The sequence below is a fragment of the Alligator mississippiensis genome, chromosome 2, assembly GCF_030867095.1.
Source record: "Alligator mississippiensis isolate rAllMis1 chromosome 2, rAllMis1, whole genome shotgun sequence".
In the NCBI taxonomy this organism is placed as follows: domain Eukaryota; kingdom Metazoa; phylum Chordata; order Crocodylia; family Alligatoridae; genus Alligator; species Alligator mississippiensis.
The window spans coordinates 240,005,865-240,028,005 of NC_081825.1; the positions used below are offsets into that span (position 1 = coordinate 240,005,865).

A 22,141-nucleotide genomic window follows, 5' to 3' on the forward strand; every position below is an offset into this window, starting at 1 on the left:
AGCAGTTGTTTGCGCCCCCCGAGCAGCTGTTGCTCTCGCGGGCTCTCTGACGTCATCTCGCGGAGGGCCCGAACGCGTCGCCCGCCGGGAGAACTACCAGTCCCAGGAGGCAACGGCGGCTCCGCCCCCTCGGCAAGTGCATTGTGGGAGCTGTAGGCACTCCGGGGCGTGGAAGACGGGCCTGCGTACTGCGAGTGGCTGATTGCTGCAGATAGGAGGCTCAGTGGCGCTCACGCCCCGAGCGGGGTTGAGAGACGCGGCACGTGCTATGTATGGGCTCTCTTGCCCAGCTTCCAGTCTCGCGCCTTCTCGCGGGCGGGAGGGTGGGGTTGCGGTGTACTTCCTCAACAGGCTGAAGGACACCGGCCCTCGTGGGTAGGCGCCGTGCGGGACCCGGGCGTCAGGCCTCCGGCTGCTCGCCTTTCTCTCCCGGGAGGGGGTCTCCTCCCCCCTCACAAAGGCATCATCTGGTTCTGTTTCAGCTTCCTGTGAAGCACTGAGCGGGGCAGCCCCCAGGAACTGGCTGAGTGTACTGCTGCTCTGCCAGCGCTTAGACACCCCTCAGGGACTTGCCTGCAGAGCCTCACCCATGTGCTCATAGTCAAACTGATCAGGGCAGGGGACAGGACGGATTTTTCTTTCAGGTTGGATTGGCAGGGATCACGGTTTTTGTTCTTTCCCTTCCTCTGGAGCCCAGGGCATGGCCCTGCTCTCGGGGCAGGCATCCCAGTGCCTGCACTAATCTAACAAATTCCCTGTCTCTCAGCATCAAGGTGTTGGCAGTGCTCCTCTCTCCCTTGTTCTTTTCCTATTGCACATTAATTATAAGGCTTGTTTTTCACAGTCTGCTTTCTGGGCTGTGAGAGAGGGCCTGGAGGAGATGATCTCTCAGATGCTTTTGAACAAATTTTTTTATGAATCCAAAGGCTCCATATATTTATGGAGCCAAAACAACTACAGGTTGGGGAGTTTTTGTCCCCAGTCTGGTTTTGTCTGCCCAGATGCTGAATCACCCAGCAGAGATGTTCAAATGATTATTCTACCCTATCTTTTTATGTTTCTTGTTGGACTGTCCTGCAGGTGTCTGAAGAAAAAATAAACTTTTAGTGCGAGGAGTTCTACCCTGCTTTGAGCACAACTTTTCTAAAGGAACTGGTTTGGGGATCAGCCAGCATGGATCTTAGCAGTGATTACCAATTCCTCAACAAGATTCTGGGAAGAACAATGAAAATTACCTTGAAATGTGGCCTCTTCCAGGGGGTGTTGCAGCATGTGGATTCCAACAAAAGTATTCTTTTAAGCAGAGGTGGTTCTATACTAATCTTCAAAGGAATCAAAAGAAATAATGTAATAGTGTAGATGCTAGAGCGCATGGTCTTGTAGGGGTGTCTATATTCTCTAGATTGAATGGGGTAGGGACTTGCTGGAGTGCCACATCCCATGGTGGAAGGGTGGGTCTGATGGCATTCCTTGTCCTACATTGTAATGAGAGAGGGGTGTCTAGGAATGTCTCCCACTGGAATGGAAAAGGGGCTAGATTAGAACATTTTCTACTTTGTGAGGAAGATTAGTTGCATGTAATATGGCAATTTTGCTATGCTAAAGCCAAATGGAGTGTTGTACCACTCAGATTTTTCTGCTCTTTTCTGAGGCTAAACCATGTCAGAAGCATTCTCACACGTGCCAAACCCATAAGTACTGCAACAAAATGACTGTTGGTCACCTCCTGCCCATATGTTTACTTTCAAGAGCTTGGTCACTGGCAAGCTTAAGGGATGTCTCAGGGGACACCCCAAGTTAGTTTTGCTCTCACATTTCCAGATTTGGCACATGCAAGTGGTGGCAGGTGGACTAGGCATGCTAGAGAGCATCCTCCCTAAATCTCTGGGGGATGTGTGTGTGGGGAGGTAACATTACACTAGACAGATGGAGACTGCTGCTTGTCCAGATTCTGAATGTTCAAGGCAGAAATCTGTGATTTTTGCCTTTCAAGATTATTTAGACTTTTATAGTGGAATAGAAGCATAATATCTTCTCAGGACTTTTGTTGACCAAGTTCATTTGGTGCATGGACTACATTTCAAGAGTTAATAGGCATGGCAAGAGATCCTAATTTATTTATGCTTGGTCAGCAATAACCAGTTCTGTCTAACTTGAACCCGTGCCAGTCAAATTACTCAATGGTTGACTTTCACTGATAGATCTAAAAATAATTAAGCTTCAATCATTCAAAAAAACAATTAGAACTGTCAGCTTGATCATCCATACAGAATGTACCTGCTGCTGAATGTACCAGGCACAGCCTAACCTTCTGTTGATTTCAGAAATATGCAGTTGACTCACATAATGAAGAACAAGCAGTAGGAAATGTAATGAATGTAATGCTCCTATTTAATGTTAAGTTAAAAGCAAGGGACCCAATTGTGCTCCGAAGTTGGCTTGCATAGCAATAGCTAGCCTGTTCTGTCCACCAGACAGCTTCATACAGTATCCTTCCCTAAAGTAAAAGTGAAACAAAAAACAATTAAAAAAACCATTTTAAATAGTTGATATTATGTTTTTGCCATATGTCATTAGTAAGAAGAACAGTTACTGTGTTTTGCCTTCATTCTGGTGCAATTCTTATATTTAATTGTAGAAAACAATCAGCCTATGTGATTTTTTTTTTTTTTAATTATTTCAGTGAAAAACTTGGAAAGTGGCAGAAGTATGCCAGGAGTAAAGATGTTTTTTGGTCATGAAATACTGAATGGTGAGAACGTTCTCTTACTATACATGAAAGATGAGTGTCTTGGGTATTCTCACGCTTAACTTTTTTTTATGTTTACTGTCTATAATGTTGGTTCCAATTCAGGCTTCTTTAATAAAGTTGCTAGAAATTTTGATTAAGTCATAAGCATGAAGGCGAAAGGCCTCACCTAGGACCTGAGACTGCCACAGACATTCCGTGTGACATGAGACACATCACTTTCTCTCAGTGCTTCAGGTGCTCATCAGTAAAAGGGGAATAATAGCACTTCTCTGTCTGTCAGCAGTATAGTGAGAGTAAATGAATTAAGAACAGCTCATGTGCTATGGTAATGTGGGGGCCATGTGTGTGTTTCTAAGATGGATAAGAGGTTTGGGTTGTAGCCGTGTTGGTCTAAGGATATAGGCAGACAAGGTTCCTTGGGTGAATTTGATATCTTTTATTAGACCAACCCAAATAGTTGGAGAATAGTTATTAAGCAAGCTTTCGGGTTCAAAAACCCTTCGTCAGGCTAAGGAAGTTTCAGCAGTTGGTGTGTGCTCTTCCTGGATGGAATAATGGATAATTCATTAATAAGATGGATAATGAATTTAAGTAAATACATTTCTTAAGGAAGTAAGTAATTGTAGTAAGAATCTTAATAAAAAGTAGGTATTTTATCATGTGGTTTAGACCCCAAATTCAAGTTATGTTTATATGTATGTTAAAGAAGAAAAAACCCCCAAACCCTGATTAGTATTTTCACAAAGTGGAAAAGCATTTCTGAGAATTTTTTATTTAGATTTTAATTTTTCCCCTAGAATGTTTAGAGACTGTAGTTTTAATGCTTGACAGCTAGAAAATGAGAGTCATTTTAACAAAAGGTTTTAATCTAAGTAATTGATTATAAAAATGGAAAAAAATGAAATGGAATCATTAGATATAATCATTTAAGCAACACACTGCAAACCTCAGTAGTATTTCAGTAACCTGCACGTTCTATAGCCTACACACAAAATTGCTGAATTTTCCCATCTTTCAACAAAGATGTGAGAGCCAATGTTGCAGTGAGGTCTCTGAATACTGTGATTTTAAAAGAATACTATCATTTTAAAATCACCCTTCTCTCTGAAAATGAGTTACTTACAAAAGTAAATACCACATACAAAGACTATAATTGGAGGTTAAGGGAAGATATTTCCTCTGGGGTTTTGTTTACTTAGTGCTTTTGACAGTACTTTGTATATTATCTTTTCCTTTATTTTTTTTTCTTTTGCTGCTTTGCATGTGACAGCCAGTTTCCTCATTTTTGTTTCATCCTATTGCACAACAACATAAGAGAGATTTAAAAAGTAGGAAAAAGTGATCATAAAGCTAATTTGCATGGAAGTGGTACCCAAGATTGCCAGGACTATAAAACGGGGTTAGTAATATTTGCTCATCAGCTTCAAAAGGTGAAGATTAATTAGTTAGGCAATATTATGTAATGTTTTGAACATATCATGGGCTATGCAGGGCTGATCCAAAAGCCCATTAAAGTCAACATAAAGGGGGGGGGGGGGTCCTATAAAAATTATTTCTAAAATTGATACCAGTTTTTTCAAAAGATTTTAAAAAATAATTTTTAATCTCTTTTTAATATAGTATTAAATATGCCACATTATTATTACACTATGAATGGTGCCATAATTGATTAAAGCTAAACTGTAACTGGCAAAATAAATTACCAAAATCATTTCATAATGTGTTTATCTTGGGTGTTTGGTTAGCTGCTTCACTTTGCTTAGTTAATCCTCTAATTTGTAGGAAGACTAGATGGAAGAGCAATATGGGGAATTCCATTATTGCCTGTGCTTGTCTTTTCTCCTATCTCATAAAAGACAGAAAAGAGAGTGCTTGTCCTTTTAAGAAGAATTATACTAATAAGCCAAGCTGTGGAGTTAAACTAACTAATATAACATGAGATGAAGTAAGCATGGGGTTACAAACGTACGTGCATCTTTGATTTAGATGGTGTAGAAGGTGTATCTCTACCCTGCTTTCTGCATGATTCAAATTAGTTTTGTTTTGCTGCTATTTCCACAAATTATGCCTTTCTGTGTGTGAATATGTGAGCAGTGTGCTACTCTGAGACCCTAGACTGGGTCTGTCCCAGGGTAGCAATGGTTAGACTTTTTTTTTTTTTTAAAGCTGTTGGCTGTGTGGTGGAGGGGGATGTATGGAGGGGAAGGTTTGCAGGCGGCACTATCAGTTTTACCTTTAGGAGCAAAGACAGTAGTAGCAAGGAGTAGCAAAGACTGTCCCAATGTTGATATGATAGTTCTCTGCATATATCCTACTAGCCTGTTCTGGTTGTCCCAGTTACAACAAAACCATCTGTAGAATTAATCCTGATGACACATTTGTGGACTTATGAGGGCCAAACTAGTTTTAGCAGAGATGCTGTAGCGCAGGCTGGTTTATTCTGTATGCAGCAACTACGAAATATGTCTATATCAGTCTATGGAACTGAGAGATTGATCTGGGATCACTCTTTACAGTGAATTCCCCCTTTTCACTGTGTTATGACTGCAAGAAAATAGAGTCAGAATTTGAGTTCTTTACTAACTAGTGCCAGTTGTAACTGTTTTTCAATTTTCTGGGGATTGAGTTTGTTCCCTGGTTAAAAACATGCAGAGGTCAGAGCTGTAATAAAATGTATTGCTTTGCATTTCAGTGGAACTGCTGGACGAACTGGAACAAGGGGCAGGAAGAGGAACAGAAACTCTCCCTGGGTATGTTGAAAGAGGCTTTCTTTCATGACTGGGAAAAGAATGAGCTGCTTAGTTTAGCCAACAATTGAAAAATTGGATGACAAAGCTTATCTAAGTATTGATTTAGCAACCTCCAGATTGTGGTGTTCTGCTGTAAGGGAGAGGCAGATAAGGAGGTGGGTGGGGTCCTCCACTACTGCAGATAATTTTGCTGGCTGCTACTCCTTGTGCCATAAATCTTTTAACAAAAAGCAATTTGTGTGGTTTCTTTTACAGCTAGCTCCTGATTTTCAGGGCAGATTTTCCATAAGCACTTATTCTGTAGCTGAACTGTTGTATGGGGAAAATAGATTTACAAACTTCATCATATGTAGATAAAAATGACTTCAAGAAACTAACGCTAGTCTGGATTTATGCTTCTTATTTCTTCATTTCTACTTTGAGGTGCATTTCTAACACCAGTGGGGTCAGATGTCTTTGTTTTTGAGTATTTCACAAGGCCCTATTTGAAACTCTTTATTTTCACTCATGGGGGAAATAGAAATTAAGTGGCTTTTACTTAATGTGCATCTAAAATTGAGTTTGCAAGGCTTTTACCATTCTTATTAGCAGTGATCACCAATCAATACAAAAATCAATTTTTATTTTCATTAACAAATTTGTTCCTGTATTCATCAGATCTTTAAATAGAAATATTTTGATACATTATTCTGTAATGGGAGCTTGTTTACAAAGATCTTAAGTCTTTCACTACTATCTTAATGTAGAAACATGTGGATGTATCCTAGGAAAGTAGGGCTAGAAGGGACCTCATGAGGTCATCTTGTCCAGTCACCTGCTCAAGGTAGGATCACCTCTGATGAACTATCCCAATCAAGCGTTTGTCTACCCTGCTCTTGAAATTTTCCAGGGATGAAGATTCCACAGCACTAGATAGCCTGTTCCAATGCCTGACCACCTTCATTGTCAGAAAGTACCTCCTGATCTCCAACCTAAATTTCTTCCCCTGCAGCTTGAGGCCATTGTTCCTAGTACTCTATTCTTAACAGCTATAGAGTACAGAAAAATCTATTTCCATCCACTTTATAATTACCCTTCAGGTATTTGAAGGCTGTTATTAAATACAGCACCCCCCCCCCCCGGTCATCTTTACTCCAGATTAAATAACACTAGCTAGTTCTTTCAGTTTTCCCTCCTAAATCATGTTTCCCAGCCCTTTTAATTACTTTTGTCACTCTTTGCTAGGCTCTTTCCAAACTGTCCACATCTTTCTTGAAGTGTGGGGCACAAAACTGGACACAGTACTCCAGGTGAGGCCTTATTTGTGCAACAGAGTGGAAGAATCACTTCCCTTGATTTGCAAGGAGTAGCTCTTGCAAATTAAGGGAAGTGATTCTTTCGCTCTGCGCGGCACTGTTAATACCTCACCTGGAGTACTGTGTCCAGTTTGGGGGGTGGATGTATCGTGTGAATGTAATTATACCAATAGAAATGTACTTATGTTGGTGTAATGTATCCTCAATAAAATATTTCTGAACTTGATCTTTTTAAATGTTTTACCTGTAGGCTTGCAGCAGTTTCTAATGTGTATCATGTCAGTAGAATGAAGGTGGATCACGAGCTGATTTATGGCTGTGATGTTCCAGTGTTTTTAACTTCTATTGAATTATACAAGGATCTAAAAGGGTGTAGCTGCACCCATGGTTATGGGTAGTACTGACTTACTTTGTGTAAAATCACACTCCTACTCATTTCTTTTTTAATATTTACTAAATTTATGTGGGAACCAGGCAGAAGTCAGGTATCTCATTTTTCCTTGATGTATCTGCATTTAGACCTTCCACTCCCTTGGGCCATTTATGACTTACCTCCTCAGTAGACCACTTCTCAGCCTATGTTCTTGTCCTCTTCTTTTCTTCCTGTGCCCTATGAAATAAATATCGAAGAAAAAAAGGAATATTTTATTTAAGCGAAATCCCAGGGAAAATGTTGATGTTTGACACGCAAGCTTTTACAGCATGTGGAACAGCTTACCATATGGCTAACTGTAGCCCAGGGGTGGGCAAAACATGGCCCACTGATTGATTCTGTCCGGCCCACAGCTTAGTTTTAGGTAGACCTGTATCATGTTCATTAGCATGTTAATAAGTGTGGTTATGTATGTTAATACGTGTTATTTTGATTAAGTGTGGAAATGACATGAAGGATCCTTTGTACTATAAATGCCACAACGATGTTTAATTATAGCTATTGTTAAATACCATTCATTTTGTGTATGTGGCCCTTAGCAGCTCACCAAAACTCATGGTCCTCCATCCCAAATAGTTGTCCACCCCTGTTGTAGCCCATAACAAACAATGCCTCGAAACAAAATAAACTGGGTAGTATGTTGTATCATGTATGTGGATTGTAAGAATATAAATGGGGTTTCTAACAGCACTGTCTTGTGCAGGGACAGTCCAGTTACTGAAGGAATTGGAATGGCTGGCAGGGAACCAGTGGAGCAAAGCAGTTCTACTTGCGTTTCCCCAGAGAACCAGGACACCACCCTAAGTAACTTTAAATATAATGTAGCAGGTAATGCTGATCTTGGGCCAGGAATGCAGATTCAGTCTTTCTGCAAGCCAAACCTGTTGTATATGTTACACTTTTTTATTTTCCACATTCTAGATCCTTTACATACACTTATGGCTTGTCTACACACAAACTGGGTTAAAAGAAACTGATTTTAATTCATGTCTTTGGTTGTCTAGTTGTGGGCACTCTTCTGTCAGAATAAGAGTGCCCTAATTGAATTGAACTTAAATTGCACTCTTTACTCTGAAAAAGGAATATGTACCAGTAGCCTTGCATGAAGATAACCAAAGATATACATTAAAACCAGTTTAATGATTTGGTATATAGACAAGCCTTTATTCCAGAAACAACAAGAAACCTTAAGCAAATGTCTAAGTTATTGCTACTATGGTGCAAACTCCTTGACTTATAAACTGAAAACAAGGTAGTGAGCTAAAATTAAAGTACAGGTGACCCTCACCATTTGTGGGGGATATGTTCTCATATCCCCTGCGAATGGCGAAATCCGCAAATAAGGCACTGCGTTCATGAACTCAGTGCCCCTGATGGCTGGGGGGCGGGCATGGCTCCGACGATGACGGTGGGAGTGCAGCGGCAGCAAGCGCGGAGATCCCGAGGAGCTCCTGTAAGTGTATAAAGTGTATTTAAAATGTGGGTTCAGCATTCGCGAATATTTGAAACTGCGAATGCCAAACCCGCGAGTAGCGAGGGTTTCCTATACAGTATTCTAATGTTATAAAAATCTTAATCTGTCTGTCTGTCTGCTTGTCTATCCATAACGCTTTATTGGCACTCTGGTTGACTGACTGAAACAGCCAATCAGAGTGCGAATAAGTGTTCGGACAGGAGGTGGTGGTGTGGCAGAGTGATGCCGTGATGGCAGGGACACGGGATTGGGGGGGGGGGGGGCGTGCAACAGCTGCCCTGCTACCTGGAGGCGGCAGCAATGAAGCAGACAGAACGGAGGGTGCAAGGCCAGCAGCGCAGACCTGGTCGTCCCACCCTGCTCCCTGCAGGTGGCGATGATGGAGTAGGGGGGGAGGGTGAGGCCACCAGAGCTGGCCTCACCCCCGCTCTGTCCCCCCCCCCCCCCCCCCCCCGCTCCTTGGAGGTGGTGGTGGCAACGGGGGAGTGGGGCAGGGGCAGCACAGCACAGGGGGGAGTGGGGTCACAAAGTGTGCTTTTTCTAATGCGCATTAAAATAAGCTAATGTTCCTCCCCCCTTCCATCATTGCCACCTGTAGGGCCAATACGGGCTGTTGAAGGAGTGCCAACATGGGCTGATGGAGTGGTGGTGGGGGAAGAGTGTGTGTGCTGCAGAGGGTGGGGGGAGGGGAGGGGAGGGGAGGGGTGGGCCTGGGCCTGACATGGTGGGAGGGGAGGAAGACCGAGCCAGAGGCAGGGAGAGAAGCTGGCTTGCTGTGGTGGTGGTGGGGAGGAGCAGGTCCAGCCTGGCCAGATATGGCACTGGCAGGGGGAGGGGAGGAATGGGCCTCTACTCCTCCTCAGGCCCAAGCCAGTCCCACCTGCTCTCCCCCCCCCTCCCCCCCCCCCCTCCTCCCTGGCCTGGTCATTCTTGATGGGCAGTTAGCTAGTAACCTCATAAATCCAGATGCCCAAAATCCGGAATTGTAAAAAATCCAGCACTTCTTCCCACCGCTCTCTTCCGCATTCCCAGATGCAGAGGGGGAAACTTGCATGTGGTGGCTGCTGCTACCATTCACCAACCCGCACCACTATCCCCCCTCCCCTGCTGCTGCATGACCAGCTGCTGTGCCAGTTTAAAAGATCTGGCATTTTCAAATTTCCGGCAAGTGCTCGGTTCTGAGCATGCCGGATTTATGAGGTTATGCTGTACTTCACCATTGTCTGTCCTGTCAGGTGAGGTACAAGCAGCTCTGCCCATAATAGATATGCTTTGGTAACGTACTTTCAGTAAGTACCTTGAATGAGTTTAATTACCTGCATAGACTATCAACTGAGTTAACACTGAAGCTAATGACAACAATTCAAATGTGAAATTTTAACTACTTCACTGATATTAACTTCAGCAGAAAGATCCAGATAGTCTGGGGTTGTGTGTGTCGTGCCTTCTTCCCCTTTGAAACCAGATGGGTCTAAAACAGCTTGCTGAGTTCCTATATCCTGGCCATTTGGGGCTTAAGTCTCTCCCCCCCCCCCCCTTCAACTGTAGGCTCATAAGTAAGAGCATTCAAAGTAAAAATAATTAAAAGGGCAGTAATACTGGTAGTTCTGTTGCATCATATGCTTTTTATAACACTTATGTGTTATTTTTTTCTAGCTGTGAAGTCACTCATTCACAGAGCAGCCCAACTAGTCTTGTAAAGGGGCAAAGTACTCCATGCAGCAAACATTTCTTCTTGCGATTGTGCTAATCTGCTGTTTCATTATGTTATGGTGTCAAATAACATCCTGAACCCAGTTGGCCATTCCTGATCAGTGTCAGGTTGATCATTACACTTGGAGATTGTTGGCTGCCTACTAAGAAGGTTCTTGTTTTCTGTGTATGTGGTTCCAGGGTTAAAAATCTGTGTGATCTCACAGGAATACACATAGATTGTAAGAGAGTCCAGGAAATGGTGAAAAATGGGTGTGGATTGAACATGACCTGCAAAGAACTTTTAAAAATTAGGCTTGTTTTCACTTTTTTAACCTTAGAAATATAAATTTTAGTCTTCTCTAGTTTTACTAGAGGTTTTGTTAGGAGTGTCACAAATGTGATACTTGTGTTACATGTGTTACAAGCTCTTGCACCTTACTGAAGGAAAAGGGGATGTTAAACAAAGGCATCCTTTCTTCAAGTGTCATTATACATTGTTGCTAAATAGCTGTTAATAGAAACAAGCATCTGAAATCAATTGTTCTGTGTTCATTTCCATTTCATCATTTGGTTTTCAGCCTCTGACTAGCTGCACAATCTAATATTATAAAACCCTTAGTCTGTCTGTTGTCTGAAACAACCAGAGTGCTCCAACAGTGTTCTGGACAGGAGACAGCAGCGGCAGAGCGTCATCATGATGGTGTGGACAGAGTAGCCGGACTAGGGGGGTGTTGCCCCACCTCTGCTCCCTGTAGAAGGCGGGAATGGAGTGCTGGCCTCGCGCACTTCCCCCCCCGCCCCCCCGGCCCTGCTCCCTGCAGTGGGCGGCATGGCATGCTGGCTGAGGGGGATAGAGGGGATGGCGAGGCAAGGTTTCCCCCCAGTGTTCCTGGGAGACGGTGGCAGTGTGGGGTGGTGGTGCTCTGTCCCCACCCCCCCATCTTTCCTGACAGGCAATTGGCTAGTACACTATGTAATAACATGAGCCAGTTTGGACAGGCGATGACTTTTTTAATGGGGAAAAAAGAGTCTTACAGAAACTTTTCCTGTTCCCTTTGTATTTCATGAATCATCTAAAAAGGGTATAAAATAAATGTTTTACCTTTGGTGATCACTTTCAAAACTCATTCCCTGTTTACGTAATGAGATCAAAGTCCTGGCTTTCCTTTTAAATTTGCTGGGCATGATAGCAGTAAATGTTATTTGGAAATTCATTAATATATGTGGACATTTTTCTTCTGGCAGTAAGGAAGCATTGAGGGGAGGGAGAGGGAACTCTGCAGGTACAGCAAAGATGAGACTTGAATAAATGAATGTGTGATATATATACCACTGTGGTGGTTGCTGCATAGCACACTTCTAGTGTTTTTCATTGCAGAAGACGAGGAGGAAGATGTGGAATACATAGTCATTGATCAGTTCCAGCAGAAATTTGGCTCAGCAGTGAGTAACAGTGAATAATATATTGGTAGTGTGTTGACCTGTGATCCTGCCCTATTTTAATATTGGATGCAGGTCTTAGACGGTTCTCTGTGAGCTTCTCATGTCTTAGAGTACCCTTTCACAAGTTGTTGCTACCTTACTCCTAAGATGTGGTAACTGCTGTTTCCTTGATCAAAGTGCCAGTGGTATCTTTGACCACAAATGACTTTACTCTAATCTAAAGTGCACAAACTCCCTTCCATAGCATACATGTATGAATGGGAAGGTAGGGAATTCAGTGCAGATGGGAGTATTGTTGTCCATAGGTAGGGGGATCTGCATCAGTTATATAAGAGATTCTGTATCAATTATGAGAGAATGGAATTAGATGGTCCATGTTTGGGAAACACCAGAGTTGTTTGGTATTAGCTGTCAGAAGCAACTGCTCTTTGATTCCAGTGATCTGTGCAACTTTAGCAATCTGAGTTCTACCACTTATTTGTTACCTATCTAACATTGATCAAGAACAGTGAGGTCAACAGGAAGCTTGGACTGCTGATGCTGAAGGCTGTCACAGAACTCCTAGAGCTAATGGCAAATTCAAGGTTAAAAAGCTTGTAAGAGATGTTTTTCTTACACAAACTTAGCAGACAGAAATCATCATAATTGTTTCCATTGTGGTAGCAACTATGAGGGATTGGGACCTTAGTGTGTTAAACTCTGTCCACATGTATAACCAAAACAAGGTTTCTGCCCTAGAGGACCTGACAGTGTACCCAAGCATTTTTTGAAAAGGCAGCTTCTGCTTCTAAATCAATTTTTAATATATTAGCCTTGCTGCCAATATATTAAAAATACAATTGGATAAGAAGTACAATTGGCCTCTTGGAGCAGGGGCCTTGCTTGGCCTCTGTTCCAAGGTGTGCTTTATCACAAGTGTATAAAGACTGATAACCTTTTTCCCTTTAATGCACTTAGCTGTAACCCTTTTTGATTTCCTTTTGCAAATTTAACCCTAGAAAAGTGTTCTGTTTAATAGGAATATCGGGCACAGACTTCTTCTTAACCCATAGAAAGCAGATACTGCACAGGGAGTAAGGCTCACTGTATGATATCAGCAAAGTAACTCAAAACTTCCTCAGAGTGACCTTCTCTGTTTGTTAGAGTTGTTTAGTATATCCATGGTCTATTTGGTCCTTGACCTCTCTGCTCAGCCTGCTAAGCATGATTACATGGCCCTCTGTAATTGGATTGGGAACTCTAACTCATTTCTCACAGGCCATTTAAATACCTGTCAGATGTACACTTGTGGTCACTACTGCTTTCTGTTGAATGTGAAACAACAGCCTTTCTATTATTAGTCCTTCAAGCCATCTCACCTTTGGTAACAGGCCTTTCTTCCTTATTTTCCTTAGATACTGCACATCAAAGAGCAGATAGTTCTTAGTGTTGCAGCAGAAGGTGTTAGTCTTTGTCGCTATGGAAAGCTCTGCTGGTTTCAGGTAAGGGACAAAGAGAAGGTATTTTACAGGCATAATTATTAGTAAGGAGTGTGCTATTTAGACCAGTAAAAAGTCTAACGTAAAAGACATTTTACTAGCACTTACCACCAGTATAGTTTATTTTGCTTTGACGAACAGAAGTAAGAGATACTAGTGTAAGCATTTTTATACTGGTATGTCTTAGTTAAAACAGCAAAACACTGCTAGAGTAGTTGCAAGGCCTTCATGAAACACCCTGAAAGAGATCAAGAATTATAAAGCACCAGAAGAGGAAGATCAGCCCACAGCTAACTGAGATCATGATAATAAGGTTCTATCTATATTTAAAGTTGTATGTAGCTTGGTTTAAAATACATTTATTGAAACTGGAGCAAAATATGGATGTCCTTATTTTTATATAAACAAATTTAAAATTGAATGAACTTTTTGCAGAGGGTTTGCAGTGGTTTAATTAAATTAGTATAAAGTAACACCTTTAGTTATTCCAGTGCAATTCTGAGTATAGGTCACATCTAAATTCTCTATCACATACCTGGCATATGAGAATGAGAAAGGGTGCTTTCTTTTTAGTCTTGCATTGCTATCTTTACACCATGGAGGGAGCATTAATGAAAATTAGGGGACTAGTATTTTCTTTGGGCACATCTACATGTGTGCTTTAATGCACATTAGCCTATTTGCATGCACATTAAAGCATCAAAAAAGCATGCTTTTTCTAATGCGTATTAAAATAGGCTAATGCTCCTTTTTCTAGTACCTCACAGTGGAGGTACTGAATTTAATGCACATTAGGAAAAGCACATTAACATGTAGACACGCTCTGTATCTAATGACAATGGAGAGTGGAAGGTTGTTTTTAATTCAGGCATTGTGGATAGGATTCGTTCTTTCTGTATCTGAAAATGCCATTACAGGCAACCCCCGCTTAGCACTCTTAATTGGTTCCTGAAAAACCAAGCATTAAGCGAAACAAGTGTTAAGTGAAACCGAAAGTATTTAACAACCCAAGATGGTGACTGCAATTGTTTTTAATGACCCAAGATGGTGACCATGAGTGTTATAACGAAACTCGCTGAGCGCTAAGTGAAATCGGATATCAATTTCAAATGAACATTATAGCAAAATAGCGCTAAGTGAAACAGTGTTAAGCGGGGGTTGCCTGCATGTAACAAGGTACAATAAGCTACTTTGTTGATCCCTTATTACAAGCTTGTCTGACAATATTTCTGAAAGCAGTAGGGGTGGCCTATAGATTAATATTCGGGAAACTAAACTTGTTCTCTTCAACATACTCCCTGTGAACAAGATTTCTTCAGTGCAGATATCTTTTTAAAGAGACCTTTTCCTTTTTCATGTCCCTACCTGTCCTCACCCCCTTGTAGATAAGTTAGGTTTTGTTTGTTTTAGGTGGCAACAAGGAGTCGAGTTTTCTTATTTGATATTTTTCTCCTGGGGCCTCGAGCCTTCAAAAATGGACTACAAATGGTGCTAGAAGATGAGAATATTTTGAAGGTAAGGTTTTAGATTGTTTAAAGCCATTGAAGAGTGTTGGGAGGACACGTGTTCAGACCCATCAACAAAAAATATATATATTTAGGTATTAGATCAGCAGCCAGCCAGCTTCAAATCTTTCTTTGATCCTTCAGGTTATCCACGACTGTCGTTGGATCTCTGACTGTCTCTCTCACAAGTATGGAATCATTCTCTCCAATGTCTTTGATACACAGGTACCTTGCTAGATAGATTGGTTTGTAACCAGAGAAAACAGTTTCCAAGAGAGGAAAGCTTAGTGATGTTAATTAATTTAAAAAGGTTTCTCTGGACTAGGCTAAATGTTTTGTTTAGAATGTGTTTGCTGTCACACCTAAATAAAATGTTTTGCCCTAATCAAGAGAAATTCTAAGAGAAAGCTGAAGTACAGCTTGCCTTGTCTTTAGAGTGTTGGAATGTGTTCGTTAGAACATGCTCACTAAAGTGCTGAGGAAAGGAGCTTTTGTCCCACTCAGAAATCCTGTCAGGAAAAAGGTGTGGGGTTTTGTGCTTTAAGCACTTGTTTATACATGTTGGCATCTAGTATAGATAAGTTAGTTGTTCTTGGTTAACCTTGCTGGTGCCAGAGACTGCTTGAAGTTGTACAGGAGGTCAAGCAGGCTCTTGGTAATAAGGAGTTACCATCTTTATCCTTCCCATTCCTGTTACAGGTGGAAAAGCAAAATAAAGGAAAAACAGGCCATGTATATCCAGTACTGGAGCAGCTCCACCTGTACTATCAACAGTGGAAGTTACAGCTTAGAATTGCAGTGGTAAATCCATCTGATTCCATTGTTGCAAGCTGTGGTAAAGCTGTAAGCATTATATGCAGTGCTGTGGCTTTATTTTTACTACAGCATGTTATATTGTTAGAATAAGACCTTGAAAACATAACATAATATTATATTAAACAACTTTTTAGGCTAGACTCAGAAAAGTTGTGTTCAGCTAGTCACGCCTGCCACGCTTTTGTAGTGTAAACAAGGCTCCTTGCCTCGCTTTTTTCTAATCACAATTTTATTTAAGTATCTAAAAGTGGCTGATGGTTGACCTGTCACTCACAGTCACCATCACTGGCAGAATGCCAGTCAGGTTTTGCCAATCCAGTTCTAGCTTTGGTCTGTTATATCTACCGCTAGATCACCCAAGCCCAGGAAAACGCCAACATGGAAGGTTTCTGCATCCAGCATCACTAAGCAACATGTTGAAAATGGCTGCCAGACCATCTGAGCCTGGTCTAAACAGAGAAGTTGCACTAGAACAGCACCCCCTCATGTTAGGAGTGAGCACAAGCCCATCTGCTTTTCTCATGCTGATAGAACTCTAATCTTTGATTTTATAAGTCTTATTTGTAATTAGTCTACTTCTGTTTTGGTAACAGATAATTTGATTTAGTGTCAGTTTAGACACATCACACTTCCAGTAAAACTAAATTGATGCAAACAGTTCTGCTGCTGTTGTTCTTCACTACTTGAGTCACTGAAGAATTAGTGTGTCTGTTTATCTTTCTGTTACTCTGAGGTTGTGTCTGGAACTCATCATCTGAGCCACTAGCAAGTAAATTACATTTCTTAAAGAGAGGCAGCTTCTCAAAGAACATTAATAAGACCTACTAATATACCTTGCACTCTGTATGGTGTCTCTATACAGTTTAGCAACATTTTAAAAAAGAAAGGGGGAAAAAAAAGAATAATTGGTATGCTGCTTCCCTAATGCTACATGACTTGACAAAAAAAAAATCTAATTTACTGTCAGCCTTTGGGACAATTGCTGTAGTAACTGGCCAGTCAGATGCTTGCAAGTGAGTAAGTTAATAATTGATTGTTAATATAACTCATTGGTGTGTAGCAACGAGTGCCTCCTAACATAGTTTAGTGAATGTAATGATTCTATAGCTTTATTGCTCCTGTTATGCTCCTTATGACTACATGAGGAGATTTTACTCATGGCATTTGTGTCAGCAATACTACTGCATCACTATTTTACTAGGCCGTATGCCCACTTGACTGCTTCTGCTGATGCAGTCCTTGCGGCAACAGGTTGCATTGATGTAGATATGCCTCATTCAGGCTTAGCATCCCCCCCCCATTTTCTGTACCACCATCTAGTGCACTGTTCTGGGAGATTTTTGCCATCCATCCTGGGAGCTAAATTCCCTTAATCCCCCCTGTTTAATTTAATAATCTCTAAATCTCTGGGTTACATCCATTAATCCACTCTTACTTGTGCCCATTTCCACCTTGTTGCAGAAGCTTGGATGCTGAATCACTTCATAGAGTTCTTCAGGCAGTTTTAGGGAAAGGGCACTTAATTCTTCTGTACTTGCAGAACTTTATCAGTCACTATAGTGGTGGGTGTGCAGTAGTGAAAATTAAAACTGAGGAGGAGGCATGGATAATGTGGACAGGGAATGAAAATTGCTTGGCACTTCAAATATTCACCTTCCAGCTGCACATGCCAGCATTGCTTCTGAGCCTGTGACACAAATGCTAAGTGGCAGGATTGGTTTGTGAGGCACATCTGGGATGACTGGGCAGAATTGCAGAACATTCAGCTGTATGAATGCTGTGTTCCTAGAGTTGTATGCCAAGTCTGCCTTGGGTTTTCAGCAGAAGACTATTAGGATGGGAGCTGTTCTGATGGTGACAGCCTGTGTGGAGATTGTGCTCTGGAAGTTCATGATACTGGATTGCTGTAAGTCACCAGGTAGTTAGTTTGGTATTAGAAGATCCATGGGGTGGGTGATTGCCCTCTAGGAATGCAGTGCCATTCAGAATGCTCTGCTGCATGGAACTGTAATTTTGGGCAGTGTGCAGGAATTAAAGAAGGATTTGATGCAGTGGGATTCTAAAACTGTGAAGGAGCACTAGATGGGGGATGCATACTGATTCTGGGCCTGCTTCTTGCTTTTAAGTAAATAAAGAGAAGAGAATACTTTTCCATATCTAGAAAAAATTGGTGGATCATCAGGAATGCTTCTTTAACATTGGCTTGCCAGAGAAAGTGCATCATGTTTGCATCTTTAGGAATACAGGACTCTGAAAAGCTTCTGGCAAGGACATTTTTCCAGGCCAATTGTAATTCTTTCTGATCCAGACTCTCTTTTTTTTCCCTGGCTTATGAAGACAGACAGTTTGGATAGCAGCAAGGACAGTTTTAACTATTGCCTGAACAGTTGTAGGATGAGTGTTGAATGTGCATTAGTAAAATGAATGGATGCTGGACATGCCTCATGAATAGGTTGGACATTGGTGACTGAATACTCTGATTCTTATTGCTGTTGTTTTTGTTTTACATAGTATTTATGAAGCAGGGGGAGAATACTACTAACAGGGAAAATGCTATCTACTGATCTTGAATAGTCAGAGATGAGCAAGATCACATCTAGGTACTGTACAGCTAGGGGAGGAGGCCTTAAGAGCATGCTTGGACAGTATGGCACAGTCAGTATTCTGCTTTGTCATTGTGAAGCAATTGTGCTTGGCTGGTACCTGAATTTTAGGTGACTTGTAGTGTGCTTTATGGAACTGGACACTGATGTAGGGATACACATCTGCTTTTTCCCTGCATCCACAGATCCAGTCATCTCGTCATAAAAGACAATCAGGTTAGTCAGGCATGATTTGCCCTTGGTGAATCCATCCTGATTGTTCCTAATCACCTTCTTTTCCTTCAAGTGCTTAGAAATAGATTCTTTGAGGACCTGCTTCATGATTTTTCCAGGGACCGAGGTGAGGCTGACTGGTCCATAGTTCCCTGAATCCTCCTTCTTCCCTTTCTTAAAAATAGCACTATATTTGCCCTTTTCCAATCATCTGGGACCTCCCCTGATCACCACATGTTTTCAAATGGCCAGCAGTTCTGCAATCACATCAGCCAACTCCCTCAGCACCCTCGGATGTATTACATCTGGCTCCAAGGACTTCTACGTGTCCAGCTTTTCTAAATAGTCCCTAACCTGTTCTTTCACCACTGAGGGCTGCTTACCTCCTTTCCAAACTCTGCTGCCCAGTGCAGTAGTCTGGGAGCTGACCTTGCCTGTGAAGGCCGAGGTAAAAAAGGCATTGAGCACATCAGCCTCTTCCTCATCGTCTGTCACTAGATTACCTCCCCCATTCAGTAAGTGACCCACACTTTCACTGACCGTTGTCTTGTTGCTAACATACTTGTAGAAACCCTTCTTGTTACCCTTTATGTCCCTTGCTAGTTGCAATTCCAGTTGCGCTTTGACCTTCCTGACTTCATCCCTGTGTGTCTGAGCAATACTCTTATACTTCTCCCAAACTGTTTGTCCAAGCTTGTAGTTCTTGTAAGCTTCCTTTTTGTGTTTAAGCTCACTAAAGAGTTCTCTGCTAAGCCAAGCTGGTCGCTTGCCACATTTTTATTCTTCATGCGAATCAGGATGGTTTGTTCCTGTGCCCTCAATAAGATTTCTTTAAAATACAGCCAGCTCTCCTGTATTCCTTTCACCCTCAGACTGGCCTCATAGGGGATCCTGCCCATCAGTTCCCTGAGGGAGTAAAAGTCTGCCTTTCTGAAGTTGAGGGTCTGTACCTTTCTTCCTTTTGTCAGGTTCCTGAACTCGGTCATCTCGTGGTCACTGCTGCCCAGCTTGCCATCCACTTCTACGTAACCCACCAATTCTTCCCTGTTTGTGAGCAGTGGGTCAAGAAGAGCATGGCCTCTAACTGGTCTCTCCAACACGTGCACCAGGAAGCTATCTCCAGCACTCTCCAAAAACTTCTTGGATTGCATGTGCACTTCTGTATTGCCCTCCCAGCAGATGTCAGGGTGATTGAAGTCCCCCATGAGAACCAGGGCCTGTGATCAGGAAACTTCCACTACTTGTCTGAAGAAAGCCTCATTTACCTCATTCTCCTGGTCTGGTAGTCTATAGCACACACCCACCAGAACATCACCCTTCTTGCTCTCCCCCCTAATCTTAACCCAGAGACTTGCAACAGGTCTATCTCCAGAGGGTCACTCTTGCTTCAGACTTGTAAAGTATGATGAGTAAATTAGGACTCTGGTAATAAGTGTAGGACTAGTGCATTAAATACTGCTGAACTTAATTACAGGCAGTAATTTTTCTTTCATATGACAGAAACAATTCCATATCTTTAACTTTGTGCACTTTGGTGTTTTTGTTGATTCAGGAGCACTTGGCCATCAGAGACATTACCAAGGATCACTACATGAAAGTGGCTCTCGTCGATCCACGCAGGCAGTGATGATATATTACTCATGAGGATGCAAGAGTCCTAAAAAGATTACTGCTCCAGGCAGCTCAAAGTCACCATTGCCAACCTCTTCACCAGTGGCAGATTAAGAAGGGCCCTGAACAAACAGAAGGCCCTCCATACCCCAGTGGGGACTCCAGCTGGGGGGAGGGGCCCTTTCCCTCTTGGTGCTGCTGCCACCAAAGGCCCTCTATGCCCTGAGGGGGAGGCTGGGTGGACACAGCCAGGCTGGAGGTGGGGTGGCACATGCTCCCCTCTCCTACCTGCTCCCCGCCCCCTTCCCACACCACAGCTGGAGTGGAGGAGAGCCAAGTGGGGCAAGGGTGGATGCAGGTTGCCTTCTGTGAGCTCAGGGCTCTCCATCCTGCTGCGTTTGCCTCAGGGGCCCCGCTACGGCTGGTGCAGGGCCCCCAGTACAAAAGCAGCAGAGCAGAGAGCCCCAACTCCACAACAGGCAGCCCATATCCACCCCATGCACAAATATGGGGGGCACATGCTCCCCCATGCCTCCCCTGAGGGATGTGGGCAGTGGTGAGGAGCTGCCCTACCTCCCCTGTACCCCCTGGACAAGCTGCCTGTGGCTCTGTCTTGCTCCCTGACCCAGATCCCATGCAACACTCTGGCTGAACAGTGCCTCCTGCCCCACTCCCTCCCTCACCATGGGTCCTGGGGTCCTCGATCTGCCGCCCCTGCCACTGCCCTTCCCTCCTCCATGCCCCTTCCCCTCCACAAACCTACCTGCAGGGAGTTGCTCTCCACACTGCCTGGCTGCATTCCTGGCCATGCACATGCACGCATTGCCCCCTGCATCCCATTCCCTGTAGCTCCAAGCAGAACCCCTTGCAGGATGGAATGCTGTCCACCTGCAAGGTGAAACCTACTGTTTCCCAAGGGAACGCAAGCATCAGGGGCCTCTGACTGGCAGGGGCCCCTGGGCCCAGGCCCCACAGGCCCATGCATTAATCTACCTATGCTCTTCACAATGACTAGGACTCACTAAAGGGTGGCAAGATAAAGTTTTCTTACCAAGGTATAAGCAATAATGCCCTTTCTAGAAGCTTACAGTCAGTGACTGAAGACCATTTGCTTGAATAGTAAGAAAATTATTTGCTTGAAACCCTTATCAAGATTGAGCCAGCAGACAAAGAGGATATCTGTGCCAAGGTCAACCTGGAACTATGCAAGCCACTACCTGATCCTGTGAGCTAACAGAAAATCAAGTCTCCTTCACCCGTAGCATGCCATCATGATCACTTTGTACCTGAGTCCAAGTGCAGTATGTGGTTTGTTTTAGACTTGGATTTACAGAGTGGAAAGTCAAAGCATTGCTCTGGCAAAACTGATGTGTGCTTTTACAATTTTATTCTTAGAAATGTGAATGACTGTTTACTGGGTTGGTAGAATAGTTGATTGTAAATGTGCAGTGCTATATTTGAATGTTCAGAACTTCAGGTATTGGTATTAGTATGGTTTTGTTTTGCAGAGCCGTGACTCCTGTTGTAAATGTTCTCTTTGTACCCAGTCCAGCGCATACACTGGGAAAGTTTGTGGTATTTCTCTCTGTATTTTTCTCTCTCACTTTTGCCCATGTCTTCCAATGCACATTGTTAAACTAAACTGACTGCTTCAAAAAAGCATTTATTTTCCTGCATGCTTTTGGATACCATTTTGAGAGGAGGGGGGATATGAAATGAAGGGGAGTGGAAGGGGCTGTGCAGGTGTCTGTGTGTGTGTGTACACATGTACTAATACTATGATGTGTGTAGACACACACACAAGTAAATCATCTTTAAGGAAAGGGATCCAGCCTCCTTAATGAAGATTGGGGTTCTCTGAGACCCAACTGAACCTAGTCCAGCTGAGCATAGAGACAGAACCTACTAAGAAAAGAGGAACCCACACCCACCCTGAGTTCTTTTCCTTTTTTACCTACTCAGGTTCATCTGGGTCTCAGAGAGCTCCAGTCTTTATAAAGGAGCCTGCATCCCTCTCCTTAATGATGATGATAGACTCTGCTGGGGCACCTTTCTCCAAGTGTAGCAAGATGC

At 42.8% G+C, this 22,141-nt stretch overlaps 1 protein-coding gene and 1 long non-coding RNA gene across 10 annotated transcripts in view; one reads left to right on the forward strand and one right to left on the reverse strand.

The window, feature by feature from the left end:
- The first annotated feature begins 146 nt into the window (after positions 1-146).
- The window catches only part of EXD1 (exonuclease 3'-5' domain containing 1), a 34,295-nt gene continuing 12,300 nt past the window's right edge, over positions 147-22,141 (forward strand). The window contains exons 1-9 of one of the 9 annotated variants that reach the window (XM_014595489.3): positions 147-270; positions 1,081-1,306; positions 2,684-2,752; positions 5,445-5,502; positions 7,934-8,058; positions 11,778-11,842; positions 13,237-13,323; positions 14,731-14,835; positions 14,970-15,050. In XM_014595489.3, the coding sequence (XP_014450975.1) occupies positions 1,174-1,306; positions 2,684-2,752; positions 5,445-5,502; positions 7,934-8,058; positions 11,778-11,842; positions 13,237-13,323; positions 14,731-14,835; positions 14,970-15,050 (723 nt within the window). In that variant the 5' untranslated portion in view covers positions 147-270; positions 1,081-1,173. The other 8 variants (XM_059722980.1, XM_059722978.1, XM_059722979.1 and 5 more) reach the window with 8 other exon arrangements.
- On the reverse strand, positions 2,391-8,682 carry LOC109285454 (uncharacterized). The gene is made up of 3 exons (XR_002093204.2): positions 8,519-8,682; positions 7,350-7,407; positions 2,391-2,497 (listed from the first exon to the last, which is right to left on the reverse strand). It is a non-coding gene; the product is annotated as an uncharacterized LOC109285454 (long non-coding RNA).